Source organism: Aethalodelphis obliquidens, unplaced genomic scaffold, assembly GCF_003676395.1.
Source record: "Aethalodelphis obliquidens isolate GAN/ISIS:26980383/991018 unplaced genomic scaffold, ASM367639v1 scaffold28, whole genome shotgun sequence".
Lineage (NCBI taxonomy): Eukaryota > Metazoa > Chordata > Mammalia > Artiodactyla > Delphinidae > Aethalodelphis > Aethalodelphis obliquidens.
The window spans coordinates 6,418,324-6,442,192 of record NW_020837972.1 but is presented as its reverse complement, the minus strand read 5'-3'; the positions used below and the strand labels follow the sequence as shown (position 1 = coordinate 6,442,192).

General features: G+C 50.2%; 1 protein-coding gene across 4 annotated transcripts in view; it reads left to right on the top strand.

Moving 5' to 3' along the window:
* SSH1 (slingshot protein phosphatase 1) overlaps positions 1–23,869 on the top strand; it is a 57,067-nt gene that overhangs the window by 18,123 nt on the left and 15,075 nt on the right. For 2 of the 4 annotated variants that reach the window (XM_027124472.1, XM_027124471.1), the window contains exons 3-8: positions 10,487–10,590; positions 14,188–14,252; positions 14,698–14,819; positions 19,464–19,532; positions 20,616–20,681; positions 23,278–23,472. In XM_027124472.1, coding sequence (XP_026980273.1) covers positions 10,487–10,590; positions 14,188–14,252; positions 14,698–14,819; positions 19,464–19,532; positions 20,616–20,681; positions 23,278–23,472 — 621 coding nt within the window. Of the gene's footprint in view, positions 1–10,486; positions 10,591–13,521; positions 14,272–14,697; positions 14,820–18,387; positions 19,284–19,463; positions 19,533–20,615; positions 20,682–23,277; positions 23,473–23,869 lie in introns of those variants that run through there. The other 2 variants (XM_027124473.1, XM_027124474.1) reach the window with 2 other exon arrangements.

Sequence of the window (23,869 nt, the reverse complement as noted above, 5' to 3'; positions counted from 1 at the left end):
ACACGGCAAAGATGTTTCTTATCGGTTTTATATTTACTGAGTGCACATCTGAGGGGCGTCCAGAGACGGAGAAGTCGTAGCCTTGGCTCTCAGGACTCCAGTGATGAGGAGAACTTAGTTGTGTTGTTTGAAACACTTCGTTGCCAAGAGGACATGACTGTAACTGCATTTATGCAGTGAGTCTTTTGTTTTTTCCAGAGGTTGTAATGCTTAGTTAGAGGTGTCTGATAATTGATTGAAGCTTGAGAACTATTTTCCCAGGTTACATGTTTTAGTTGAGTAATAGGGCATCTTTTTAATTTATTTTTTTATTTTTTATTTTTTCTGGTACGCGGGCCTCTCACTGTTGTGGCCTCTCCTGTTGCGGAGCACAGGCTCCGGACGCGCAGGCTCAGCGCCCATGGCTCACGGGCCCAGCCGCTTTGTGGCATGTGGGAGCTTCCTGGACCGGGACACGAACCTGTGTCCCCTGCATCGGCAGGCGGACTGTCAACCACTGCACCACCAGGGAAGCCCTTTATTTTTTTATTGAAGTATAGTCGATGTATAATATAAGTTACAGGTTACAATATAGTGATTCACAATTTTTAAAGGTTGTACTCCATTTATAGTTTTAAAAGCTATTGGCTATATTCCCTGTGTCGTACTGTATATCTTTGTAGCTTATTGCATAACGTAGTAGTTTGTACCTCTTGATCCCCTGCCCTTATATTGCCCCTCCCTCCGCCCGTCTCCCCGCTGGTAACCACTGGTTTGTTCTCTGTTATCTGTGAGTCTTATCTGTCCTGTTCATCCTGTGTGTGCTGAGCGCCCACTGTTGCAGCTGCTCAGGGGTGACCAAGGTGAGTTAGTCACAAAATGCTTTGAGGCTGGAGAAGGGTACAGCTCGGCCAGTTTATGAGCATTTACTTCTGAGTATCGACTCTATTATCTGTCAGGCAGGGAGGGAGACTTAAAAAATTACGTGTGTCCTGGCCCTGGAGTCCCATCGTGAAGTTAAAATATACTGGTGTGAAGATAACATCGCCACCAGTTAGTAGGTAAATAGGTCCAGGAACGTAGTTTGGGGCCTTGGGTTCCTATCCCTTTCTAAGTATATGACCTTGGATGAGTGACTTACCCTCTGAGCCTCAGGTTCTTCACCAGCACGGTGAGAGAAGGTGCTGTAACATGTCGAAAGGGAAGAGCATGGCTTGCAGCTAGGGTGGTGAGGGAGGACTTCCTGGAGAAGGCGTGAACGTTGGAAGGTGGACAGGACGTGGGGAGGCAATCAGGAGAGAGGAGACTGTGCTAGAGACCCAGAGTAGAAGAGTTGATGATGACAATGACATAGACGGGGATGGAGCAGAGATCGCATGGAGTGTGGGAGGACTAGTGTAAGAGCTGATACAAGGAAGCTCTTTATTATAAATCACTTTCGCTGATTGCATTATAAGCTCCTTGAGGTCCGAGAGTGCCGGATGACTGAAATTTAGTTAGCGACATGGCATGGCTAACTGGCTGCTGTACAAAGCAAGCACAAGGACTCTGGGTTCTATAGATAATGCTGCATCATTGGACGTTCTGGAGCTGGGACATAATGTAACAAGAGCAGTGGCTGGGAACTAAGGCACGGGGTCCTCTGTTCTCTGCCCTGACTCTCGTTAGGCTGCAAGCTCCCGGTACAGCTGTGCTGTCCCATATCATAGCTGGTAGCCGCACGTGGCTAATTCAGATTTAATTAAAATCAAATAAAATGACAAATTCAGCTCATCAGTCACACTCATCGCATTTCGAGTGTTCAGAACATAGGCCTCTATGGCCGGTGGCTGCCGTATTGGACGGCACAGGTGGAGAAGATGTCTTTTCTCTGGGAAAGCACTGCCCTGCAGGGACCCTGAGGACCAAGCACAGAGCCGGGCACACAATGAGTGGACGTCGCATGGCTTACGGGGCTGGGGGACTGGGAAGGAAAGGGCGCCCTGGAAAGGTTAGGGCTTGGCGACCCATGAATATGGGATGGGCTGCATCCCAAAGAAAGGGCCGAGAACCGGGGACAGTTGACACAATTCGTTCTTGGAATTTTTGAGTTATTTCAAAAACATTTCCTTCGTGTGCCTGTTGTTTCTGGCTGGCTAGGTTGCCTCTGCTGCCATTGCGTTTCCTGCACAGTGTGGCCTTTCTCCCTCTGCGCTCACGAAGGGGGCTTAGATGCCGGTGTACCAGACGTTCACGGGAAGATACACTGGCTCCGGCTTCCACACACGGGGCCTGAGGGCTCTTGGGGGCCATCGAGGAGCTGTCCCAAGGTTTGTGAAGCCAATCCAAGGTGTGTTATTTGCTGTCTCGCTTTTCCGGGGGGTGGGGGGGCAAGTCCCGATTCTGCGAGCTTGTTGGTATATTCGGCTGCTTGCTCCTACCCATTGGTAGGAAGGAGTGCTGTGTAGCTGGCTGCAGAGAATGTCTCTTACTGTCCAAAATACTTCTGGACATTCCTTCTCTCTGAGAGAAGCCTACGCCTTCTAGCCAAACAATACATGCCCCAGCAGCAAAGACATTTGTAACAAGCCCTGCCAGCATTTCTTGCCAGTGACCCCATTCCCTGAGTAGAAGGCCCTGCAGAGCTGGAGTTTCCCTGCTGTCAGCATCCTGTGTGGAGGGGAGCTTCTGGGGGGCTCTAGCTGATCAGTGTGTCAGGTGAGTTGTTTGCTTAGGCCCCGAAGAATGGCACATGGGACAAGGCCTTGCTGAATGCCCCGTAAAGGACAAAATAAAAATAAGGCCTCGGCACAGCCCGGGGTCTTTGTGACTTTTGAACTTGAGTTGAAAATGAGGGAGGCACCCATGGGAGAGCAGTGAAGAGAGTTTTCCATTTCCACCTGCAGGCCGCTTACCTTAGTGCATGTACAGGTCTTCCGTCTCCTTTGCATCTTTACAAACTTCATTTTGGTAGGAAGGGGGTTCTGGATCCATCTAAACCATCGCCAGGAGTGGTTTTAAGGTAGACTTGCATCCATCCAGCTCTCCCTGCTGCTCCTGTGGCTGCAGGTCACACCGTCCTGCCGTCTGACCTCGGGATTCTACAGGAAGAGCCCTGAACTTGAAGCCTGTCAATCTCGTCCGGCCCCTTATGGGCCGTACGACGGCAGACACGTCGTCTATCTTCTCTGTTTTGGTTCTTTCATCAGAAAAGTGGCATTGTAAGAATTAAGTGAAGAAATGTAGGGGCAAGCTCTCTGTAAATTATGAAGCCCCATTCGGATTGGAGGTATCGTTGACTTACTTAAAATAACCCTCGATGAGTGGCTACTAGGCCTTCGGGTGCTGAGAACTTCTGGCTCAATAACTCGCCCAGGGTTTGATTCTTAGCTTTGCACGTTCTGAAACTGGAATATTAGTTCACCCAGGAGTGATCAAGTTCTGAGAAAGCAACTCATGCTAACCAGACTTATAAGGAACTGACTTATAAACCTGAATAGACATTTATGAATTCTCAGTGGAACCTCTTACCACAGAGACCAGATCCTCCTCCCCTGTTCCCTGGAGGGCACGTGTAGCAGAATCTTCCTACTCTCCTGCTCCTTGCTCTCTTTGTCCCTGTTTACAGGTCCTTTGAGGCCCAGCTTGGTGGTGTTTCAGGGAGATCTCCCTGGACCCCCCGGCTGGGCTGGGCATCCCTCCCTCCTGAGTGTGTGTGTGTATGTGTGTGTGCACGCGTGCGTGTGCATATATGGCACCTTATACATCCCTGCGTCGTGGGACCTGCTGCGCTACATTGCAGGTACTGTCCTGCGTCTGTCTGACCCACTAGACTGTGCTGTTGCTCCGGGGCAGAAACCGTTTCTGTTTCACTTTGAATTCCCAGGGTTTAGCACTGACCAGGCACGGTAGGGGCACAGTCAGTATTTAACCTAGATGGAATTAATGGAAGCTCCTCTTGGGAGTGTTCACGGGCACCACCTTTTCTGTAGTGACAACTTTATATGCATTCCATTTTTTTCTTGAATTATCGTCAAGTCCACTGGACAAACCAGTCTACTCAGTAATCACTGGGCAGAGCTGAGTGCAATCGAGAGTTAATTCTATCCACGCAAAAGTATCAATAGTTCAGTTCGTTTCAACCAGGCCAGTCCATTTGAATCTTTTCTTTTGAAGTATAGTTGACTTACAATGTTGTCTTAATTTCTATCCTTTTTTGAGCCTATACTTTCTTTTTTTGTGTGTGGTACGCGGGCCTCTCACTGTTGTGGCCTCTCCCGTTGCGGAGCACAGGCTCCGGACGCGCAGGCTCAGCGGCCATGGCTTACGGGCCCAGCCGCTCCGCGGCATGTGGGATCTTCCCGGACCGGGGCACGAACTCTCAACCGGACTCTCAACCACTGCACCACCAGGGAAGCCCGAGCCTATACTTTTATGCTCATTTTCTCTGGGGTTTTTTTTTTTTTTGCAAGAGGTAGCATCAGAAATCCTAAAATCATAACCGGTTAATAACTTCCTGTTTCGTCATCTATAAAATGAGTATAACAATGCCCTCTCAGCCTGCATGGGAGAGCTTCATGAAGATCAAATAGGCTGACGTTAGCCAGAGTGCTTTGTCAACAGCAGAGCTTATCAGAGGTCTGATCCCTCGTTATGATTGTCACCTCAGATGACTGTAATGCAGGGCTGCCTTTCAAGGGCAGGAACACCTGTGAGTCTGACAGTATTGGTAGAAGAAGGGCACGTGCAATTATCTGCTAACCTGTTTTGCTGCTTCCAAGGAGGGTATTATTTTGTTTTTTTGACCTAGTGTGACCTCCCTACATTGCACCTGATTGTGTTAATCTCCTTCCGAGAGGACCACACGTTTTTATTGGTGTTATCTTCCACCAGCAGAAACATTTATCATGTACCTACTGTGTGTAAGGTACTCTTATGAAGGCCACAAGGGGAGCCAGTTTCCTCTGTGTCTTCTGTTACTGTTAAGTTCAGGGGTTCTTAGCCCTGGATGTGAGTTGGGACAATTTCTGGGACTTTTAAAAAAGCAGATGCTGAGGACTCGTCACAGACCTTCTGAACTAGAATTGTCTGACATTAGACCTGGACGTGAATATGTTTTAAAAGTTTCGGGCTTCCCTGGTGGCGCAGCGGTTGGGAGTCCGCCTGCCGATGCGGGGGACACGGGTTCGTGCCCCGGTCCGGGAAGATCCCACATGCCGCGGAGCGGCTGGGCCCGTGAGCCATGGCCGCTGAGCCTGCGCGTCCGGAGCCTGTGCTCCGCAACGGGAGAGGCCACAACAGTGAGAGGCCCGCGTACCGCAAAGAAAAAAAAAAAAAGGAAAAGTTTCCTAGGTTCTTCCGATGTATGGCCAGAGTTGGAAATGAGGAGCGTTAGTGTCCTGTTCTGTAGTGTGATGTTTCTGCACCTGATGTTTCCCTTCTTCAGGAATTATGTTTCTAAGTGGCCTGGCACACATCCACACTGCCCACACACAGCCCCATCCCTTAAGGCCTGGCTTAGCGTGGTTCTCCTTAGTCTGCAAATACTCGGCTATTCGAATGAATGAACAGAGAGCCCTGTAAGTGAATATCAGAACGTACCCAGAATAGACCAAGCATTAGAACCCGGAAATATGGATTCCCAGACCAGTGCCTTGTATTTTCTTAGAACTTCCATGTGTACCAGAGTCCCCAGGGGCCTTGGTTGAAGATGAGGTTGCCCAGGCTCTCCCCGGGATGCTTTCAGGAGCTGGGCTGGCTTCCTTCATTTGTCAGAGAGGAAAGAAGGCCTTCCCCGCAGAGCTTGGGAATTAGACAGGGTGGCACAGCTGAGAGCCTCGTGTGGCCTCTACCACGTGGTGGGCGCTCGGGCAGTGGCGGTGCTCTTGCTGAGAAGCAGCTTCTTGACTAGCATGGCTGTGCTGCTCCCCCCCCCCCCTCCAGCCCCCCAGGATCCCCATTCAGTCCAGAAGGACCGATTGATGTGTCCTGGCCCATTACTGTGATGGTGGCAGCCCTGCTGCTTGCCCCCGGGGGCTGATGCCCAGTCTTCTCTCTCTGAGGATGTTTCCCTGCATCTTTCCCGCGCCTCTGATGCAGTCACGTGCTGGGAAGGAGGACTGGGGATGGGTCCTGTCCTTACTCCTTGGTGATGCTGAGCTTGGCCGTCAGGGCAGGCAGGGCAGAGGTGGCTGCAGGGTCTCCGCTCTGATTCTCACTCTGGACGGGCAGAGGCGAGGGCGTTCCAGGGGTTAAGAAGGTGGGCGTGGGCCGGAGAGAAGTGGGTCTCATCCCATCTTGTAAAGATTACGCTCCTGCAGCTGAAGTTTCCTCAACTGCAAAATAAGCATAATCGTAGTTTATGTTTCACTTAATCCTCTTGTGTGAGGATTAATCGATCATCTGGGAGCTGGGAGAACCTTCCAGACGAGGCCCTCCCAGAAGTCTACTCAGTGCCCTTCCTTCACAGAATGTTCCAGAACCCATCACTTAGACATTTCCTTTTCCCAGCCCTACAGGGTTCCTCTGGCAGGGGACTCATCTCATCCTGCCCTGCACTGTGGTTGGTTGCACGCTGACTTTATTTCCAGCTGCTGCCGCTGGGTGGGTTTCGGAGTCCCGGCCCGCACCCTCCGGGGCCCGCACCTGCTTTCCCGCTGCAGCCTGCCCTGCGCCCCTTGTTTGAGGTTCTCAGAGCACCTGCTGACCTCTACCTGGAATGCCGTCCCCCACACCCCAGATTTGCCTCCTCCAGGAGTGATTAGCACGACCGAAGGATTTCCAGAATGAAACGGTGCTTGTGAAAACACCCAATAACTAACGGTGGCCGCTGCCCACGGTCACTGTTGGGTGAATGGTTGGTGATATGTGACGGTTTGAACAAGGATGGGGTCCTCATGGCTCGGGGCAGGTTACTGGGCCACAAGCTGTTTTTCCTCGCGGTTTCTAATACACACCCTGCTGCTCATTCCCAAGGCCCACTGCAAAGCCGTAGGAGTAAAGTGATTAGAGGAACTTCAGCTGTTTTGCTCCCTGTGAATGGCCCTCTTTCATCAGGATGTGCAGGGACAAGGGCCTTTTTAAACCCAAATATCAGGGAAGGACGAGAGTTCCACCAGAGCCATTTGCCGTCTGGGTGGGAACGCCATCGGGACCGGGACTCTGCTTTCCTGGACGGCTCCGTCCAGCCTCTTCTTCAGACGTTTATCCTTCTCTGGAGGGCGGGAAAGGCAGGGGCTGGGGGCAGTTCAATTCATGATGTGACCACGGCAGTCCCGGACCTTTTCTGTTGTACTGACGTCTGCACCTCCAGCCAGCCAGCTCCCTACTTCTGCTCTTCAGAGGTTTCCAGCCCAAGTTAGTAAGTATCGCCACCGCTGATTTCTGGCCCCCCCCCCCCCCCCCCCCCCCCGCCTTGGTTTCTGGATGACACTGACTGTTGCTGCTCTGAGGGCTGGGGTTTTCTGGAGGATCCTGTCTGTCTGCAGTGCCCTGCAGAAATTATGAGCCCGTGTCATCTCCTAAAACCGGGGTCTGAGACATATCTGTATTGTGGAGATAAAAGCGGTGAGGATGGAGGAGGGAGGCCAGGGACTGAACTTGTTCTTAATCCGCCGTCAGGACTTTTCCATTTTGTTTGCCTGGGTCTGACCTCCTGGAGCTTTAGTCGCTCTCTTCAGGGCACCAGCATCTTTGGGCAGAAGGCTGATTTCTCCATAGTTGGGATGGGTGGTTTGTGAGTTGGTTTCCTTGTCCCCAGAACCTAGTAAAGTACGAGTACCCCCCACCCCCAACCCCGAAATGGATTTCGTAAGGGACTGCCTTCCCCGGCGGGGTGTCTTGAGACTGATGGATTGAATCAGGTTCTGCGCCTCTCCTATCAGAGCCCTGGCCCCTGGCTGGGAGAGAGTGTTCACGTCAGCCGCCCACAGGGCGCAGGAGGCTCTGGGCCCAGAGTGAGCTCAGAGCAGAAGACGGGAAACAGGGTCATAAAGAATATCTGTGTCTCGTTTTCCTAAGTCCCATGACTGCCGTGCTCTGTGGCCTCTCGCCTCCGAGAGTCATCCAGTGAGGTTTTCCTCGTGCTGTATCTGCTTACTGTCTCTGCAGATGCAGGACCATCTCGCGGGCTTGGGATGATGTGTTGTTCTCTGAGCTTCCCTGCAGCTTCAAATCTCCTCTTTACAGTAAACGCCTGTGACTAATTTCGGGAGGAGGACAGAGGCACAGTGTTCAGGGCCCCCGTCCACACAGCCCCCTGACTTCACGTGTAGCTGGGAGGCTGTGATTCCGTATTGGCCTCAGGAACACTGAGGAACAACTGGCCTTGTAAGTGATCACGGGATAAAACCAGCCTATGCTTTTGCATTGTTCCTTTTTTTTTTTTTTTCCCCCAAGGAAATGTAAGGGAAACCAAGGGGAATTTTTGCCCATGATTTCCAAGGCAAAGGTCACCGTCAATGGCTGGCTGTTTCCAGAGGGCTCAGGTTTCTGGTCAGTATGGATTTTTTTTTTTTCCTTTTTTTTTTTTTAAACTCATGAACAAAAACAGGTTGATGATGCCTTGCAAAGATTTTTTTCCCCCAGCTGCTTCGATGAACTGATTGTTGTTTGAAGTTTCATGTGTTTTGGAGTCTTTCAGACAGTGATGAGAATAGGTAGTAAGTGATCCGTGTCTATCTAAAACAGCATAGTTCTGAAAGCAAACTCAGTTGTAGGGTTTTAAGGAAGGAGTGGGTGATACGTTTCGGGGGTGGAAAAGTGTCGGGTAAGTCTGCAATTTGCTAAAACTAGACAACCTGGATTTTCTGTTGGCCAATGGATGCTAAAGAGCTTTTTGTCTCCCGTGGGTAAGTGAGCCTCACAGAAAGGGTGCTTCTCGTTTCTTCCATTATTTATAGTCCTGGGCTCCTCAACACTTGAAACTTGCAGCACAGATACGGGACTCACAGAGTGGAAAGGATGACTTGGCAGTACATGCATGATGGTAGATGCAGAAGTGCTGTCCATGTGTAAAGCGTTGCCTTTAGGAAGGAGAGAAAGCCAAGTTGTCCGTAACTCAAAGGCCTGGATGAGAGGGGCAGAACTGAAACCTTCATATTTGGTATTTGAGCCGTCATGATTTTTAGCGTGAGAATTTAACCAGAAAAATGAACAGATTTTATTATGGACTTCATAGTATGGAAGACAACCATTTTTCAGTTCCAGGAGCTGCTGACTTAAATGCTAGTCCATGTGGTGAGTTTTCTTAGCTCCTAGGGTTGTATTTTAGACTTAGCTGAGTTTTTTAGTCCAGGATGAGAGTGTTTAACTACTTACATTAGCTGTCTGGGGCAGTGGTGATTTTGCTGTTTTATATTACAGAAAATGTCCTTGTGTTTCTGTCAGGAATTGCTTTGCTTTCTATTAAAAAAAAAAATAGCACTTCTGTTACTTAGAGATTTTTTTTTCAAATCAAATTGTTTATTGGTTGCTGAAGAGAGAATGAATGATTTGTATAGTTCCCTATAATTTGTGATCTTCTTTCACAAAATTAATAAACATGAAATGTTTTTGCATTGTAAAGTATAGCACATGTTTATATTACTTTGAAAATTAAAAAATCATTTATAAAAGTTAATATTTGCTCAATATAGTAAGTTTGGAAGATGCTGAGAAATAGAAGATAATTATAGGTGGTACAACCCTCCCCCCACAGAAAAAAAACACTTAATTTTGGTGTGTCTTATGTGTAGTTTTCAGAGATGATGTTATTTTTAAATAATTGGTGGTAATTAATAGCTAATACAGTCCATTGGTTTATACAGTCTTAATTTCTGCATAAGATAAAGATTTTGTTTTGGTAGCCAAATCGTGAAAGTGAATTTTTTATTGTAATTTTTAAAATTATATGTTGAATATAAATGTGATTGCTTTTATTAAAATAACAAAGACCAAAGATTCATTCTGCTGAGAAATTCATTGGGTCAACTTGAGATTTTCTACAGGTTTTCCACACAGCAATATTGACTAAGTTAAACTGGTCAATAGCCACCCACTTTTCTTAAGATGCAAACAAATAGTGAAAGTTGATTTCATCTTCCTTGTATTCTGTAAAGGGAAGACACCAAGAAGCAGTGAGGTTGTTAAAAGTTCAGAGAGTTAGAAGCAAAGATCAACAGCAAGAGTACAAAAAATTCAAGAAGGGAGCCACCCTCTGCTCATCAGAGAGCTGGTCTCTATTTCTAGAAGATGTTGTATTACAGAGCGGTCCCTTTACGGCATCCTGCAGGATGGGGCTCCTAGCTCTGGAGGAGCCCACGGAGAACCTTGGGTGTTTTAGCCGAAGCATTATTTTATCACGTAAACTCTCCAGCAGCAGGCTTGTAGCAAAGGTTTGGGGGGAGTATGGTGTGAAATTACTATAGAAGCTATTTTATCCCATTTGCACTTTACATGCCACTCTCCAGCCTTTCCTCTGCAGCATGTCTCTGCCCATTCTCCTCTGTGAATTCCAGCCTAACTGCGCTCTGGTTTTTTCCCCCCACAGCTTAAGTGAGAGTTTTTTCATGGTGAAAGGAGCAGCCCTCTTCTTACAACAGGGAAGCAGCCCTCAAGGCCAGCGGAGTCTTCAGCATCCCCACAAGCATGCAGGTGATGGCTCTAAATTGACGCTCTTACCCTGGGACTTATTTTCTGGGCCACAGAGGAACCCTCCATTACCGGTGGTGAGCACTTTGCTGGTTTTCAAGGCCAGGGAAATAGTGGAGCACAGGTTTGTAACGACAGCTGCAGGGAGAGGCTCTTGAGCAGGGACGCACGTTTTTCCAGATGGCACCGGGAGCCGGCGACCCTTTGGCCACGGTGTCTACGTAAGAAGGTCAGCAGCTTTCTGTTTGGATATAAAGATTTCCTACCCAGTGTATCAGTCAACTGCAGATTTTAAGTTACAGGACGACTTTTTAACAAATGCACCAGAACGCCTTATAGCCAGATGTGGTCCCCTTGAAAATAACCACCCTGGGGTCCTACGTGCCTAGTCCGTCATTTCTCTGAGCTTTTGGAAAACTCTCATTTGGGGAATTTCTTTACGAGCCTTGGGCATGTACTGGGGTGGGAAGTCTTTATTCTTTAACGGTGGGTTTGTTTTTTTGGAAGTAGACAGAAGTGATAACGTGGGGATCAAACTGAGTATTAATTGAGGTCCAAAAGGAAGCAAAGAAGAGATGCCTGCAAAGTAACAAGACTGGTTTTCTTAGGTGACTTGACTCTGAACCTGAAGGCAGTTTGGAGAGAGGAGTTCAGGAAACACTTGCGTACAAGTGGATCTTTGTAGCTGGTGGGGAGCCTCTGCAGGGACTTCTTGAACGGGCAGCACGTGTCGGAGTAGGAGCTGGAAAGGCCTCTGCCTTTCAGAACAATGGCAGGTCAAAGCAGCTAGCAGTTGGGGCCAGTTTTTTTTGTCACTTGGATCATCTTGTTTGTCTCACCTCAAGTCATCCAGCCTCATTTGGGAGCTGAGTGCTTAGGTTAGAACTTCCTATCTTGCATTTTATAGCAAACACGAAGGCTCAGTCAATATTTTCACATACTGATGTTTATAATCAAGATTTAGGTCTGTTTTAAGCTAAGGAAACGATCTTCCTGCCCAAGGAGACAGTGTGTTTCATGGAAAGAATATTTGCTTTGGAGCCAGACAGACCTGGCTTCTGATCCCAGTTCGACAGCCGTACAGAACCTTCATAGTCAACTTCTAAGCCTCGGTTTCCTAACCTTTACAACGGGCATCAAATATTGGTAACTCAGACGTCGTGGAATTTAAAATTTACGCACATAAACAGACTTACCTTCTCTTAGGTGCTCAGCGTACATTGCTGTAATTATTGCTACGGTGACTGCTGGTACAATACCACTATAAACAGAACCTTCGTTCTTGAATTTGCTAACGGTTCTGCCCTGTTAAGAGCGTAACTGTTGTTTGTGTCTTGACCATAACCCGTAAACAAAGCCAGTGCTCAGCTTTGTTCCCTAAGTATGAAATGTCTCCTTCCTCTGATTCAAAGAATATTTTCGTACTGTGTGTGAGCCTATGTGTGACTGCAAAACCGTCGTGTAAAAACCCTAAGTCCTGCTGGTTGGCACAGCTCTGGCATGTACACGAGAGTAGGAAGGAAGCCTAGTGTGCTGGCTCTTCTGCCCTAGGGTGTAGGAGGGCTGGTGAACTCCAAGAGACGGGGGGCGCCCACTGTCCACAGATGCTCAGTAGACGACCCTGGGGCAGGCACAGACTAGACTTCACTTCAAGTCCCCTGGACGACCCACAGTCCCCTAAGCGAACCCCCTTGCCGAGCCGAGTACAGTGGAGGGTTCACTCTGTCCATGTCAAGTAATTCAGCTCATGTCAGCCAGTCCAGTCAGGCTGAGCCTCACTCTTTCCAGGGCTGACCTATGCTTTAGGCTCACGTTCTCTGCCTTTTTTTTTTTTGCAAGTGCTTACTGAACACTTGAACGTACAGAGACTGTGTGTGGCTACCAGGCCGGGGTTGGGATTTTTCTCTGTCAGCAATTGCACATCTTAGCAGACAGTCCCACTGTGTGGAAAACGTCCCTTTCACTGAGCCACTCATCAGTTAAGGGGTTGGTTTCTGCTTTCGTCTGTGCGCTGCTGCGATTCGGAGTGGATCGTGGGGGTGGGGGTGGGGCCCAGGTGGGCCCAGAACCAGCCATGGTGGTTGTGTGCCATCCCAATCACGCTGGTGACACGACAGGTGAGGGTGCTGTTGGGGACAAGATGGGAACAGGGACCGTTACCTCCAAGTCATCCCTCGTAGGACGTGGTGCCAGTGTAGGGTGTCTTCCACTGTGGGATCCTGTAAGAGAACAGACGAGGGGGCACGTTTCCAACGACCTGATTCCTCTCTGAGGCAGGAAGTACCATTTGGACATCATTTGTCAATCTCCCCTAAAATTCAAAGGACGCTTTTGCAAAAGGAACCCATCCAACGGATTGATCCCTCTGGGATTCTAATTGTGATCTATAGGGTAATTTTTTTTTTTTAAAGATAATTCTCTTTCTTCAGGGTGTTGCACAAATTGAAATGAATATGGATTTTCTATGAGTTACTCCCTGCACTTTCTTCTAGATCAGCATCTTTACAGATGAACCATTTCTTCAGAAAGAACCCCATGCAGACATTTTTTTTTTTTGAAATACGCATAAGCTAGGAAAAAAGTGGCACTAGAACCACCCTCGCTCCTTGCTAGTTACGAAGCTCAGGTACGGGGGCCCCTGTACCTGGGACACACAGCCCTTCTTCGGTGAGGTGGATCCTGCGTAGCTGTGGAGACTCACTGCCTCAGAGAACCTTTCCTCCCGTCCCTATAGCCCAGAGGCACCCCTGGGACCCTGGGGCCGCTCAGAGATGTTCAAAAGCTGACTCTGGATTACTGCCTCTTTTTTTTTTTTTTTTTTTTTTGTGCTACGCGGGCCTCTCACTGCTGTGGCCTCTCCCATTGAGGAGCACAGGCTCCGGAGGCGCAGGCTCAGCAGCCATGGCTCACGGACCCAGCCGCTCCAAGGCATGTGGGAACTTCCCGGACCGGGGCACAAACCCATGTCCCCTGCATTGGCAGGTGGACTCGCAACCACTGCGCCACCAGGGAAGCCCCATTACTGCCTCTTTTAAATAACCAAGGAGGTACAAACAAACGAGTACATAATTTTTAGCAAGAAAAAAATGACATTGCTGTTTAATCAGATTATGTCTCTGGGTACCCAGCACGTACCTGCTCGCTATGGAGTCACTTAAACATTTCCCCTCCTGGTTGTAGAAGTCATGTCTCTCTCTTATGGAAAATGTAGGAGTTGAAAGCAGGAAATGACCCCCAGTCCTTTTTCCTTCAGACCAACCCTTAGCAAATCCCTGTCTTCAGCTGTGTCTATAGTTTCTGCTGCCCCCCACCCCGCCGCAAAGTCATGTTTGCCTGAATTTAATAACATTTCTCCTCTAGACTTGTCTTCATTTTCAGGTTTTCATTATGCAACCCGTATTGCAATTATTTCAGAAAATAAAAGCAACTTTTAAAAACGTGGCAATAAACTGTCTCACCCATCCTCATGCAAAACATTCAGGAGTGGACTAAGGGAAGTCCAGGTCTTCTTTCAGACCCTCGGAATCAGCCTATTCTAACCTATCCTGCCTAGAAAATGGGTGGGTGACCTTTTTTAAACTTTCTTCATTGATCCAACAGGGGACCTGCCTCAACATCTTCAAGTAATGATCAACCTTCTGCGTTGTGAAGATAGAATCAAGCTGGTAAGAAGAGACGCGAGTGGCAAGTTTTAATTTTTAATTGTGAAATTTGGTAGGGACTTTTTGACGAGCAGGGGCTTGGGGGGGTGGGGCTCTTACATCAGAGCAAGTTCTCCCAAACCATTCTCAAAAGCCAAAGCCCGCTCTGCTCCTCGGTACCCAGAGGTGCAGACAAAGGGGGTGTCAGGTCTCTGGGTCAGTCTGTGCTAAGCTGGAATCATCATTCACTGGAATTCATTTGTTAACCCCTTTAACAAACTTTGGGGGTCTCCTCTGAGCCAGGTACCATCCTTCATGCTGGGGATATAAACGAGACGTAGGAGTTTTCATCTAAATTCCTAAACTCACGGGGGAAAGGTAGAAACAAAAGTCTTTGGTCTTGGATTGGTGAAGGAAAGGGGTGACCATCTGGCAAGGCAGGCCAGTAAGAGCATCTCTGCCTGTCTAGGCTGTGCGCTTGGAGAGCGCCTGGGCTGAGCGGGCCCGCTACATGGTGGTGGTGGACAGCAGCGGGCGCCAGGACACGGAGGAGAGTATCCTGCTGGGAGTCGACTTTTCCAGTAAGGAAAGGTGAGTCTGATGGACGGCGGCTCCTTTCTCTGATGGGGGCAAGAGTTGCTTCTGGAAGAAGGTTTTCAGGGTCCCACATCCACGGGGGCTGGTGATGGTAGGTGATGGGGTGATCAGGCACTGGGAACGGTGGAGCCCCTGATTTTAGCTCTTGTGTGCCGAGTGCTGTGCGAGGTCCAGTCTCTGCTCTCAGAGAGCTCAGGGTCCGCACTGTGCTTAGAGATTTAACCCTGGGTCCTATCGGGTGCCCTAGAGGAGGGCACCTTAACCAGGAGGGCTTCCTGAAGGAGGTGACGGCTGTGGCGAACACCCCAGGACAAGCAAGAGCCAGCCAGGTAAAGCAGGAAGGCGCCCTCCAGGCCGACCATCCCATGTAGAAGTATGTGATCGATCGGCGTTGTATCGAGCACCTTATGCCGTATTCATATCCCGTGGATTCCCAAGTACTTGTTGATGGGTCCTGGGTCAGAGGCTTGAGGAGAGGTTTGGGATTTCCCAATAACTGGAGGCCAGGTTAGTTATATCATAGACCCTGTTATGTGTGCGAAATGAAGGTGCACGACTCTCCTTACCTCTAGGATAAGTTAATGCGAGTGAGCTCATTGCAGAACCTGAAGTTGTTAAAACTGGATTAAAGTAGACGCCCTTTATTCATCATTCATTAATTTGCTCGTTCATTAAGCAAACCATTCATTTGCCTTCTCCTGTGTATGAGGCAGTAGGCTCAGCCCAGGAAAACAGAGAAGCAATAGTAACCACGGTTCTCGGCCTCAAAGAGCCTGTAAGCTCAGGGATGGAGGGAACCATCACCAGAACCTGGGGTGACGGGCCCAGTGATGGGGAAGTGTGGGGTTCGTTCCACACTCGTGGCCAGGACTCCACTGCTTGTCACAAGTAAATGAACTAAAAGGGAAGGTGTTTCCTTTATGACCTCGTTCCCAGTACATAGGAGCATTCTGAGTGAGTTTCTGCAGCTCACTTAGGGACATGAGTCCAAGCTGGCGCCCGTAGCCTCAGCTGGTGGGGAAGTCTGGATCTGGAAGGACCTGTGTCAGGATGTGCTTTAAGGGGTGAGCTCCGAGGAGCCCCTTGGAGACGACAGGGCTCCGGGCTCCAGGTTGGGGTGCTCCCAGGCAGGTGCCCTCAGAAGTGGCCGGGGCTCCGTCCGTTGGTCACGCGGCAAAGAGACGTTCAACGGTGTTACGGTTATGTTTGTTCTTGGAGTGGCTGGCCGGCCTTTCTGAGGGCCTTTGGGGGCAGGACTTCCCCCACCATGTGTCATCCATCCCAGCAATGCTCTCTGGCCCTGAGCTGGAAGCTGCCTCCCTGGAGAATGTGCCCATCGTCTCAGCCCGAGCCACCAGGGCCTCATAGGAGGCTGCCCCCCGCCCCCTCCAGGTCATCTCCGTGGCTTTGCTCAGAGAGCACAGAGCAGTTAACCCGCTGCTTCATAAGCATCTCGCCCCGTGGGGTAGGCGGTCCTATGACTCGTGTTTTACAAACAAGGAGTCAGAAGCCCAAGAGGCTGGAGTGGTTACACCAAGGCCGTCCTAGTAACAGAGCTGGGACTCACAACTGGGTTTTTATTGTAGACCTGTGGTGTAGACCCACTCATTCCTTTCCCATTCGTTGTCCCCTGTGCCCCCTCATTCACCAATCTGTTCATACCGTCACGGGGCGTGCCCTTGTTCGCACACGCTTTCAGTGTGCCAGGTGTCCTGCCAGGTGTCCTGCCAGGTGCCCTGCCAGGCGTGGGGGCTACATCAGTGGGAGAGACCGGCCTCTGCTCCCTTGGAGCTCACAGTCTAGATGGACGAAGGTTAGACACACGAGCACCCTGAGACCGTTCTTTACACACAGGCCCACGTGCTCATTCTCACCCACTCTCTGAAGCGCCCTGCCCCTCCTCTGCCCGCTGGGCACCAGCCTCAGTTCTCAGCGTGTCCCCGCTCCCTGGGTCCTCTCGCCTCTGCTGCACACTCTGCGCTCAGGCCAGCGTCCCCTCCGCTGTCCCAGCCTGCGCCACAGCCCAAGCACAGGTGCCAACTCTAAGGCCAGTGCTGGTCTCCTGTGCTGGGGACATGGGTCAAGAGGCTTCAGAGTGTGAGCGGGAACCACATGGACCTTCCTGTTGTCGGGCCGGATGCAGCGTCCCCCACGCCCAGGCATAGGGGCCGGGAACTGGGCGCTTTTATCCATCTCCAGCTTGAAAACAAAGCCCTCGTCCTTACAGAAGCCTTTGGCCTGCTGAGAGCATGATACATTTGTTTTTCTAAATTCCTGCCATGAGATTTTGTTTCCTTATTCAAAAAAAGAGAGAGATGAGGTGCCCCCAAAAGGACTCCCCGCGAGGAGAGGGGGTCCAAATGCAGTGTCAGGAGAGAGCATGGGATGACGCCAGCCACAGCGGGCTCACGGGTTCTCCCCTGGAGTCACATCTACACATGCTTCCTCTGGGGATCAGAGCAGCTGCCCTGCAGGGGCCATCTGGGGTTATTTTGTTTCAGATTCGGGAACACCGTGGGTGCTGTGAGCACGAACACCGTCCTCCACTTGTTAGTGTTCTGCAGCCCGTAAAGGACAGGCCTGTCTCCTTCCTACACCTCCAGCCCCCGCGCAGGCCCTGCCCGCTTCTCTGTCCCTGCCGCACCGGCCCTGGGGACCGGGGACCGTTTCCTTCCCCTAGAGGTACCCCCACCCACCCGTTTTATCCTTCAGGGCTGTGCTTCCTCTAAGAAGACCCAGTTTCCCTGACCACGTGTCCCGTCCCCACTTCCCATATATATAAACCCACAGGCCCTCCTTCACTGTAAAAATCTCACTGTCACTCATTACAGGACTAGTGGAGACTCACAGCAATAACAGATAAGGGGACGTGATGGAATTGGCACAGTTGTTACAGTCGTGTCCTGGTCTCTGGTCTGCACTCTTGACTCCAGGTTGAGACCCTGAGCGGAAGTCTTCCGTGGCCTTCTGCCCACCGTGTGTAGCTCTCACCAGGCTCTTCCCCATCTCTGCACTTACCGGAGGAGGGCAGTTTAGATGCTGCCCTGGTTTCCTAAGGACCGTTTCGTCTCCGCCTGCCACGGACCTGGGCCTGTGGCTCCCCAGTCTGTGCTCCATGTAGCTCTCTGTGCCGTTTTCTCTCCTCATTTCCAGTCCCTGGTGTGGGTCGTCGGTGCTGAAAAAGGGCGAGTGTCCAGGTCTGCCCACATCCTCCCAGGGCACCCTCCAGCCTGGGCTTTCTACACGTCTGTCTTGGGCTCCCAGCGGCCCCCTTCTTGCCTCTCCCCAGTGCGACACAGCTGAGTAACCCTGGGAGCTCTGAGTCTCAACGTCAATTTTATTTTGCAGCTCTACAAAGGAAATATCATTAACCCATCAAGAATGGGTAGGACAAATGTGAACTAGTTAGCTAGTGAGAAGGAGCCGCATCGCACAGGGAGATCAGCTCGGTGCTTTGTGACCACCTAGAGGGGTGGGATAGGGAGGGTGGGAGGGAGACGCAAGAGGGAGGGGATATGGGGATATATGTATACATACAGCTGATTCACTTTGTCATACAGCAGAAACTAACATAACATTGTAAAGCAATTATACTCCAATAAAGATGTTAAAGAAAAAAGAATGGGTAGGACTGCAGGGTGGCACCAGAGAATTGGCCCAACACAAAAGGCTCAGCCCACTTTGACCCAAAGGGCTTGAAACTACCTTCCCCACAGATACAGAAGCAGAGGGTGGAAAGGCCCCCCGTGGCTGCCGAAGCTCTGGAGGGAGAGTGGGTGCCTTGAGCCCCAGAGCCGCCTGTGTGCACAGTCGCGTGTGTGTAACTGTACTCCCTGGGGGGCCGTCAGGCGGTAGCAGAGATGTCAGCACAGGATCCCTGGAGATTGTCTGAGCTGCCCTTGGCAGTGACGGCTGTTTCTCACGAGCAGACTCTTTTTCAAATGCCTGAAGAGTTTTCATAGTGATCCGAGGAGACCCTCTGATAAAGCCCTTTCTTTTCCTCTGTGTTTCTCAGCGGCGCCAGGCTCTAAAGTGGTCAGGTATCATTTCACTGTTAGGATGGGCAAAACAAAAGCAGATTACACTAGTTTTTAAAACAGCAGCTGCACAAAAGGTACAGAAACAGAGGTCCAGAAGTGAACTCCAGTCATGGTGTTGGCACTCTCCCCTCCCCTGTCACTCCAGGACAGGAGGCTGGGGGTGGCTGCCACGACCTGCCTGTGTCCCCCGGACTGTGTGTGGCCTTGTGCCAGGCGTGTGCCAGCCATCAGCGGCTTCAGCCCTGCTGCAGTGTGGGCGTGTGGTCAGCTGGTTACTCCTGGCCCCCGAGAGCCGCAGCTGAGACCTGGCATTTAGGGAGCTGCAGCCACACCAGAATGCTGGGGTCAGAGTTCCCTGTGACTGTCTCTAAGCTGGGGTCACTGGCCATCCCAGACCCACATCTTCTGGAATTCAGTGGTGAGCAGTCCTTGCAGACAGCCTTAGAGCTTCTCCCAGATACACACCTAGGCAGCTGGACGCAGGGCAGGTGGTGGGTCCCCCGTGAGCTGGACAGGCTGGGTGGAGACACAGCGAGGGAAAACCACGTGCAGGCGGGTGGACCCTAACTCTAGGCGTCTTCTCTTCCCTCCCACGTAGTAAAAGCTGTACCATTGGGATGGTTCTCCGACTGTGGAGCGACACAAAAATCCACCTTGACGGAGACGGGTAAGGAGATCTCTCAGAAGGCTTCTTTCACTGTAGACTTCGAAACATGCGTCAGTTTGGGCATCGTTGGATAATCATTAACAGCAGAGTCACACGTGTGACATTTTTACCACATCAGGAGAAATAACATTGCCCTCCCATGAGCCACACAAGGCAGGGTACATTCGGGACATGATATAAGGGAGTTGGGTCACGAAGTGCCAACAGAAACATTTACGGGATATCTGCTGCTGTATGAAGTTCAAGAACAGCAGTGAACAGACATTCATCCGTTTGCCTTGATTTGTTAAATGGACGCTCGCTGTGTGCCCTCCATGGGCTGGTCCCTGCAAGTTCGCAGATGAGTATGATGCAGCAGGAGCGCCAAGGCTTTGAGGGCTGCAGGGAAGACACACAACCAGCAGGTGCAACAGTGTTTGAGATGCCATTTGGGGGGCTGCAGAGGAGGACTCATCCAGGTGGGCCTGGGCAGGTAGACCAGGGCCAGGGGGCCGTCCGGACTCTGGGGGGAAATACTCAGGTACTGTCACGAGTAGGAAGAAGCAGGAGAGGAAATTATCTCTACTTGAATTCCGACGGTAGAAGTTACGTTGCCTTGTAGATAGGACTGAGAGGGAAAGATAAAAATTAGATTTATTGACGACATGGGCTTATGGTTTACATTTTTCCTTTTTAAACTTCTGTCTTCCACTAACGTATTTCTTATGCAAGTATGAAAGACACAGATGGAGTGTGGGGGACAGGAGGTAGGGGGCGGGGTGGGACAGTGCAGGCAGGTGAAGCAAGATGGTGTCCAGTGCCGCTGCTGCCTCGCACCCTTTGCTGGGCTTTTAGTTTTGGGCTGACTTTGTATTGCTGGGTTAAAAGCCAGTCTTCCGGATTTAAGAACCTATCTTTTTTTTTTTTTGGCTTTTGGCTTTTGGCATTTGCCCTTGTCTCTGTGGCCTGTGGTCCCTCATCACACAGCGTGAGACACACTTGTCCTCAGGGTGTCCACGACGGGCTGTCCCCCCCGCCGTCTGGCAGGGATGTGGTCGGAGGGTCTGACTTCTCACCACACTGTCCTTTGTTTTTCATTCTCAGTGGATTCAGCGTCAGCACGGCAGGAAGGATGCACATCTTCAAGCCCGTGTCTGTCCAGGCCATGTGGTAAGTGTGGTTTTAGGGACTTTTAACTCCTTAGAAATACTTCCCTAGCTGACGGCACAAATAAAAAACCCCCACCTACTTAGAAGCACATTTAGGTATGTTTATTTTGTGTGTGTGTGGCAAAAAATATGTATATTATTATATTATATATATAAATAAATTATTTATATATTATAAATTTATAAATTATTATATATTATAAATAACAAAATTTACCATTTTAAGGACACAATTCAGTGATATTAAGTACATTCACAGTATTGTACACCATCACCACTATCCATTTCCAGAACTTTTTCATCATTCCAAACAGAAACTCTGTACTTATTAAACAGCAATTCCCTATTGCCCCCTCCCCCAGCCCCTGGTAACCTCTTTCCTACTCTCTCCCTAGGACTTTGCCTATTCTAGGTCCCTCATATAAGTGGAATCATACAGTATTGGCCCTTCGGTATCTGGCTTCTGTCACTTAGCATAATGCTTTCAGGGTTCATCCGTGTTTAATACTTCCTTCCTTTTTAAGGCTGAGCAATACATTCATTGTATGGATGTACTACTTTCATCCATTCGTCTCCTGATGGACATTTGGGTTATTTCTACCTTTTGGCCACTATGAATAGAGCTGCTGTGAACATTGGTGGACAGAGTATCTGATTGAGTCCCTGCTTTCAGATCTTTTGGAATTTCTAGATCATGTGGTCATTTTGTGTCTAACCTTTTGAGGGACCACCAGACTGTTTTCTGTAGCAGCTGCACCATTTTACATTCCCGCCAGCAATGCACAGGGGTTCCAGTTTCTGCACATTCTAGTCAACACTTGTTACTCTTTGCTTTTTTTTTTCATAATAGCCTTATGGGTATGAGTGGTATCTCACGGTTCTGGTTTTCATTTCCCTAATTCATTAGCCTTGAGCATCTTTTCATGTGCTGATTGGCCATTTTGTATATCTTCTTTGAAGAAATGTCTATGCAAGTCCTTTGGCCAGCTCTTAATTGGGTTGTTTGGTCATTTTGTTGCTGGAGGTACCTTGTTTTTATGTTTCTACCGTCCCTGCTGACGAAATGTCATTTTAGCATAAATTCACTGGTCCCTTGTCCCTGGCGCACTGAGGGTGATCAGTTTGCTCCATGAGGGCAACAGCAATGCTCTGCTAGGCATTGAGCATCTGCGGAGGCATAAAACGGACATAATTCCTGTCCTCCTGGAGTTTAAAGTCTGGTGAGGGAGGTGGCCATAAACCCAGAGCAGAGTCCTATGTTATACTGAGGGGTGGGTGCCGGGCTGTGGGATACCTACTGCAGGGTGCAGGGGCCAGGGCAGGGTAGGGCCTCCCTGGACACCTGCATGGGGGGTGAGGTGGCTGTGGGTGAAGACTGCGTTCAACTTCCAGACCTTCTCTGAACCCGATACACATTCGAGAGCCTCCTCATCCTTGGAGGGCCGCACAGACCACTCATACAGTGGACTCCACACAGCAGTCTCCCTCAGATAATCTGGAAAAGACTCAGGAGAAAGCCAGTGGCCTCTGATGAGAAGAATTCTGCCCTCTGTTTCAAAATAATTACTCTTTTCTCCAGAACAGTGAGAGTGATGCAGGATCCTCCCACAGGCCACGCGCTAACATCGTTGCTTCGTTTTTACGTCTTCTGTTCCTGCAGTCAGTTCAGGATCATTTGGGGGGAAATCACGAACTCATCGTTCTCTAGACGTCCCAGATGTTCCTTTATGGCCCTGGATAATTTGTTATCTCTTTCTCTACGAGCGAGTCAAAAAACAGGCCCATGGGTTTTTCCAAAACTTCAGAACGAGAATAAAATTTCGTAAATATTCAGCTCAAGTTTCTTCCCTCCCCCAGTCTAGAGCTAGGACAGATGTGGACCACTGGGGAAAGTGAAGTGGGTTGCAGTGGTTTTTACCCCGTGGTTGAGCCATTGGTTCTCTGATAACTTCTCCATCCAAGGCCTCGCTCATCCACCCTTCACTGATACCTGATTCACCCCATTCAATGAGAAATACTCAGCCCATATTTTTGTAAAAAGAAGTAAACAAAGGATAAGTAAATTAGCTGTTACCAACGTATACGTTTTCAGTACTGTTTCTCCTGCCCGACTCTGCCTCCCAGAACTTCTTCTGCAGTTAGTTCTTGTGAGTGTCTCATTTCCTTACACAATCTAAGCATCTAAGCTGTTCTAACATTGATGGGAGGGAGCTAGAACTTAAGTGACTGGGAATGCAGTCACATATCTCTGCTGCATGTTGAGGATGCTTTCCTTCTAGCTGCTCGGCTGCATTGCGGGTCCCACATTCAAGGTAACCACAGCCTCAGAAGTGAATCTCAGTTCCTGGGAGTTCATTGGCGGTTGTAAAGTGACCTGGGAGCCTGCCCGATAGGGAGCGTTAGAAAGTTTTGTCGTTTCCTCGTTGGGGATGGTGACAGGCGCCGTCTCTGCTCTTGGGGTCGGTGCCTGTGTCCCAGAGACCCGCGGTGGTACCTGGCGGCCACGTGTCCCCCTCGTAACCTCAGATGTAAGAGCGACTCCAGCCCAGCTCCCCTCGTGCCTCCCGGGCCTGACCCTCTTCCCCTCCTCACCCCAGGTCTGCCCTGCAGGTCCTCCACAAGGCCTGCGAGGTGGCACGCAGGCACAACTACTTCCCCGGGGGCGTGGCGCTGCTCTGGGCCTCCTACTACGAGAGCTGCATTGGCTCCGAGCAGAGCTGCATCAACGAGTGGAACGCCATGCAGGACCTGGAGTCCACGAGGCCCGACTCCCCCGCCCTGTTCGCGGACAAGTGAGTGCGAGTGCGGAGCCTCCGTCCCCGTCCCGGTCCCCAACCCCGAGCCTGCCCCCTGACCCCGAGTCTGCACGGTGTCACAGCCCCATTGTCTCCCAGAACCAGCATCCCACGCAGGGGTTCCTGACCTGCAGCCCGTGGGTGTCTTTGGCTGGGGAAGGGTCTGACCACCGCCCCCCCCCCACCGCCTTTTAAAATGATAGACAAATTCGGGTGTGAATGCATTTCTGGGGAGCAGCTCCGTAACGTTCATCAGCTTCCCTGTACCGGTGCCCTGGTCCCTCCTCCTCAGGTCCAAGGTCTTGATTTCCAAAGCCTCTTCCTCTGCTTATAAGAGTGTGATGAATGTGATATCCGGTTCCTTGGGTCCCAAAACACAACTGCACGAAGGCAG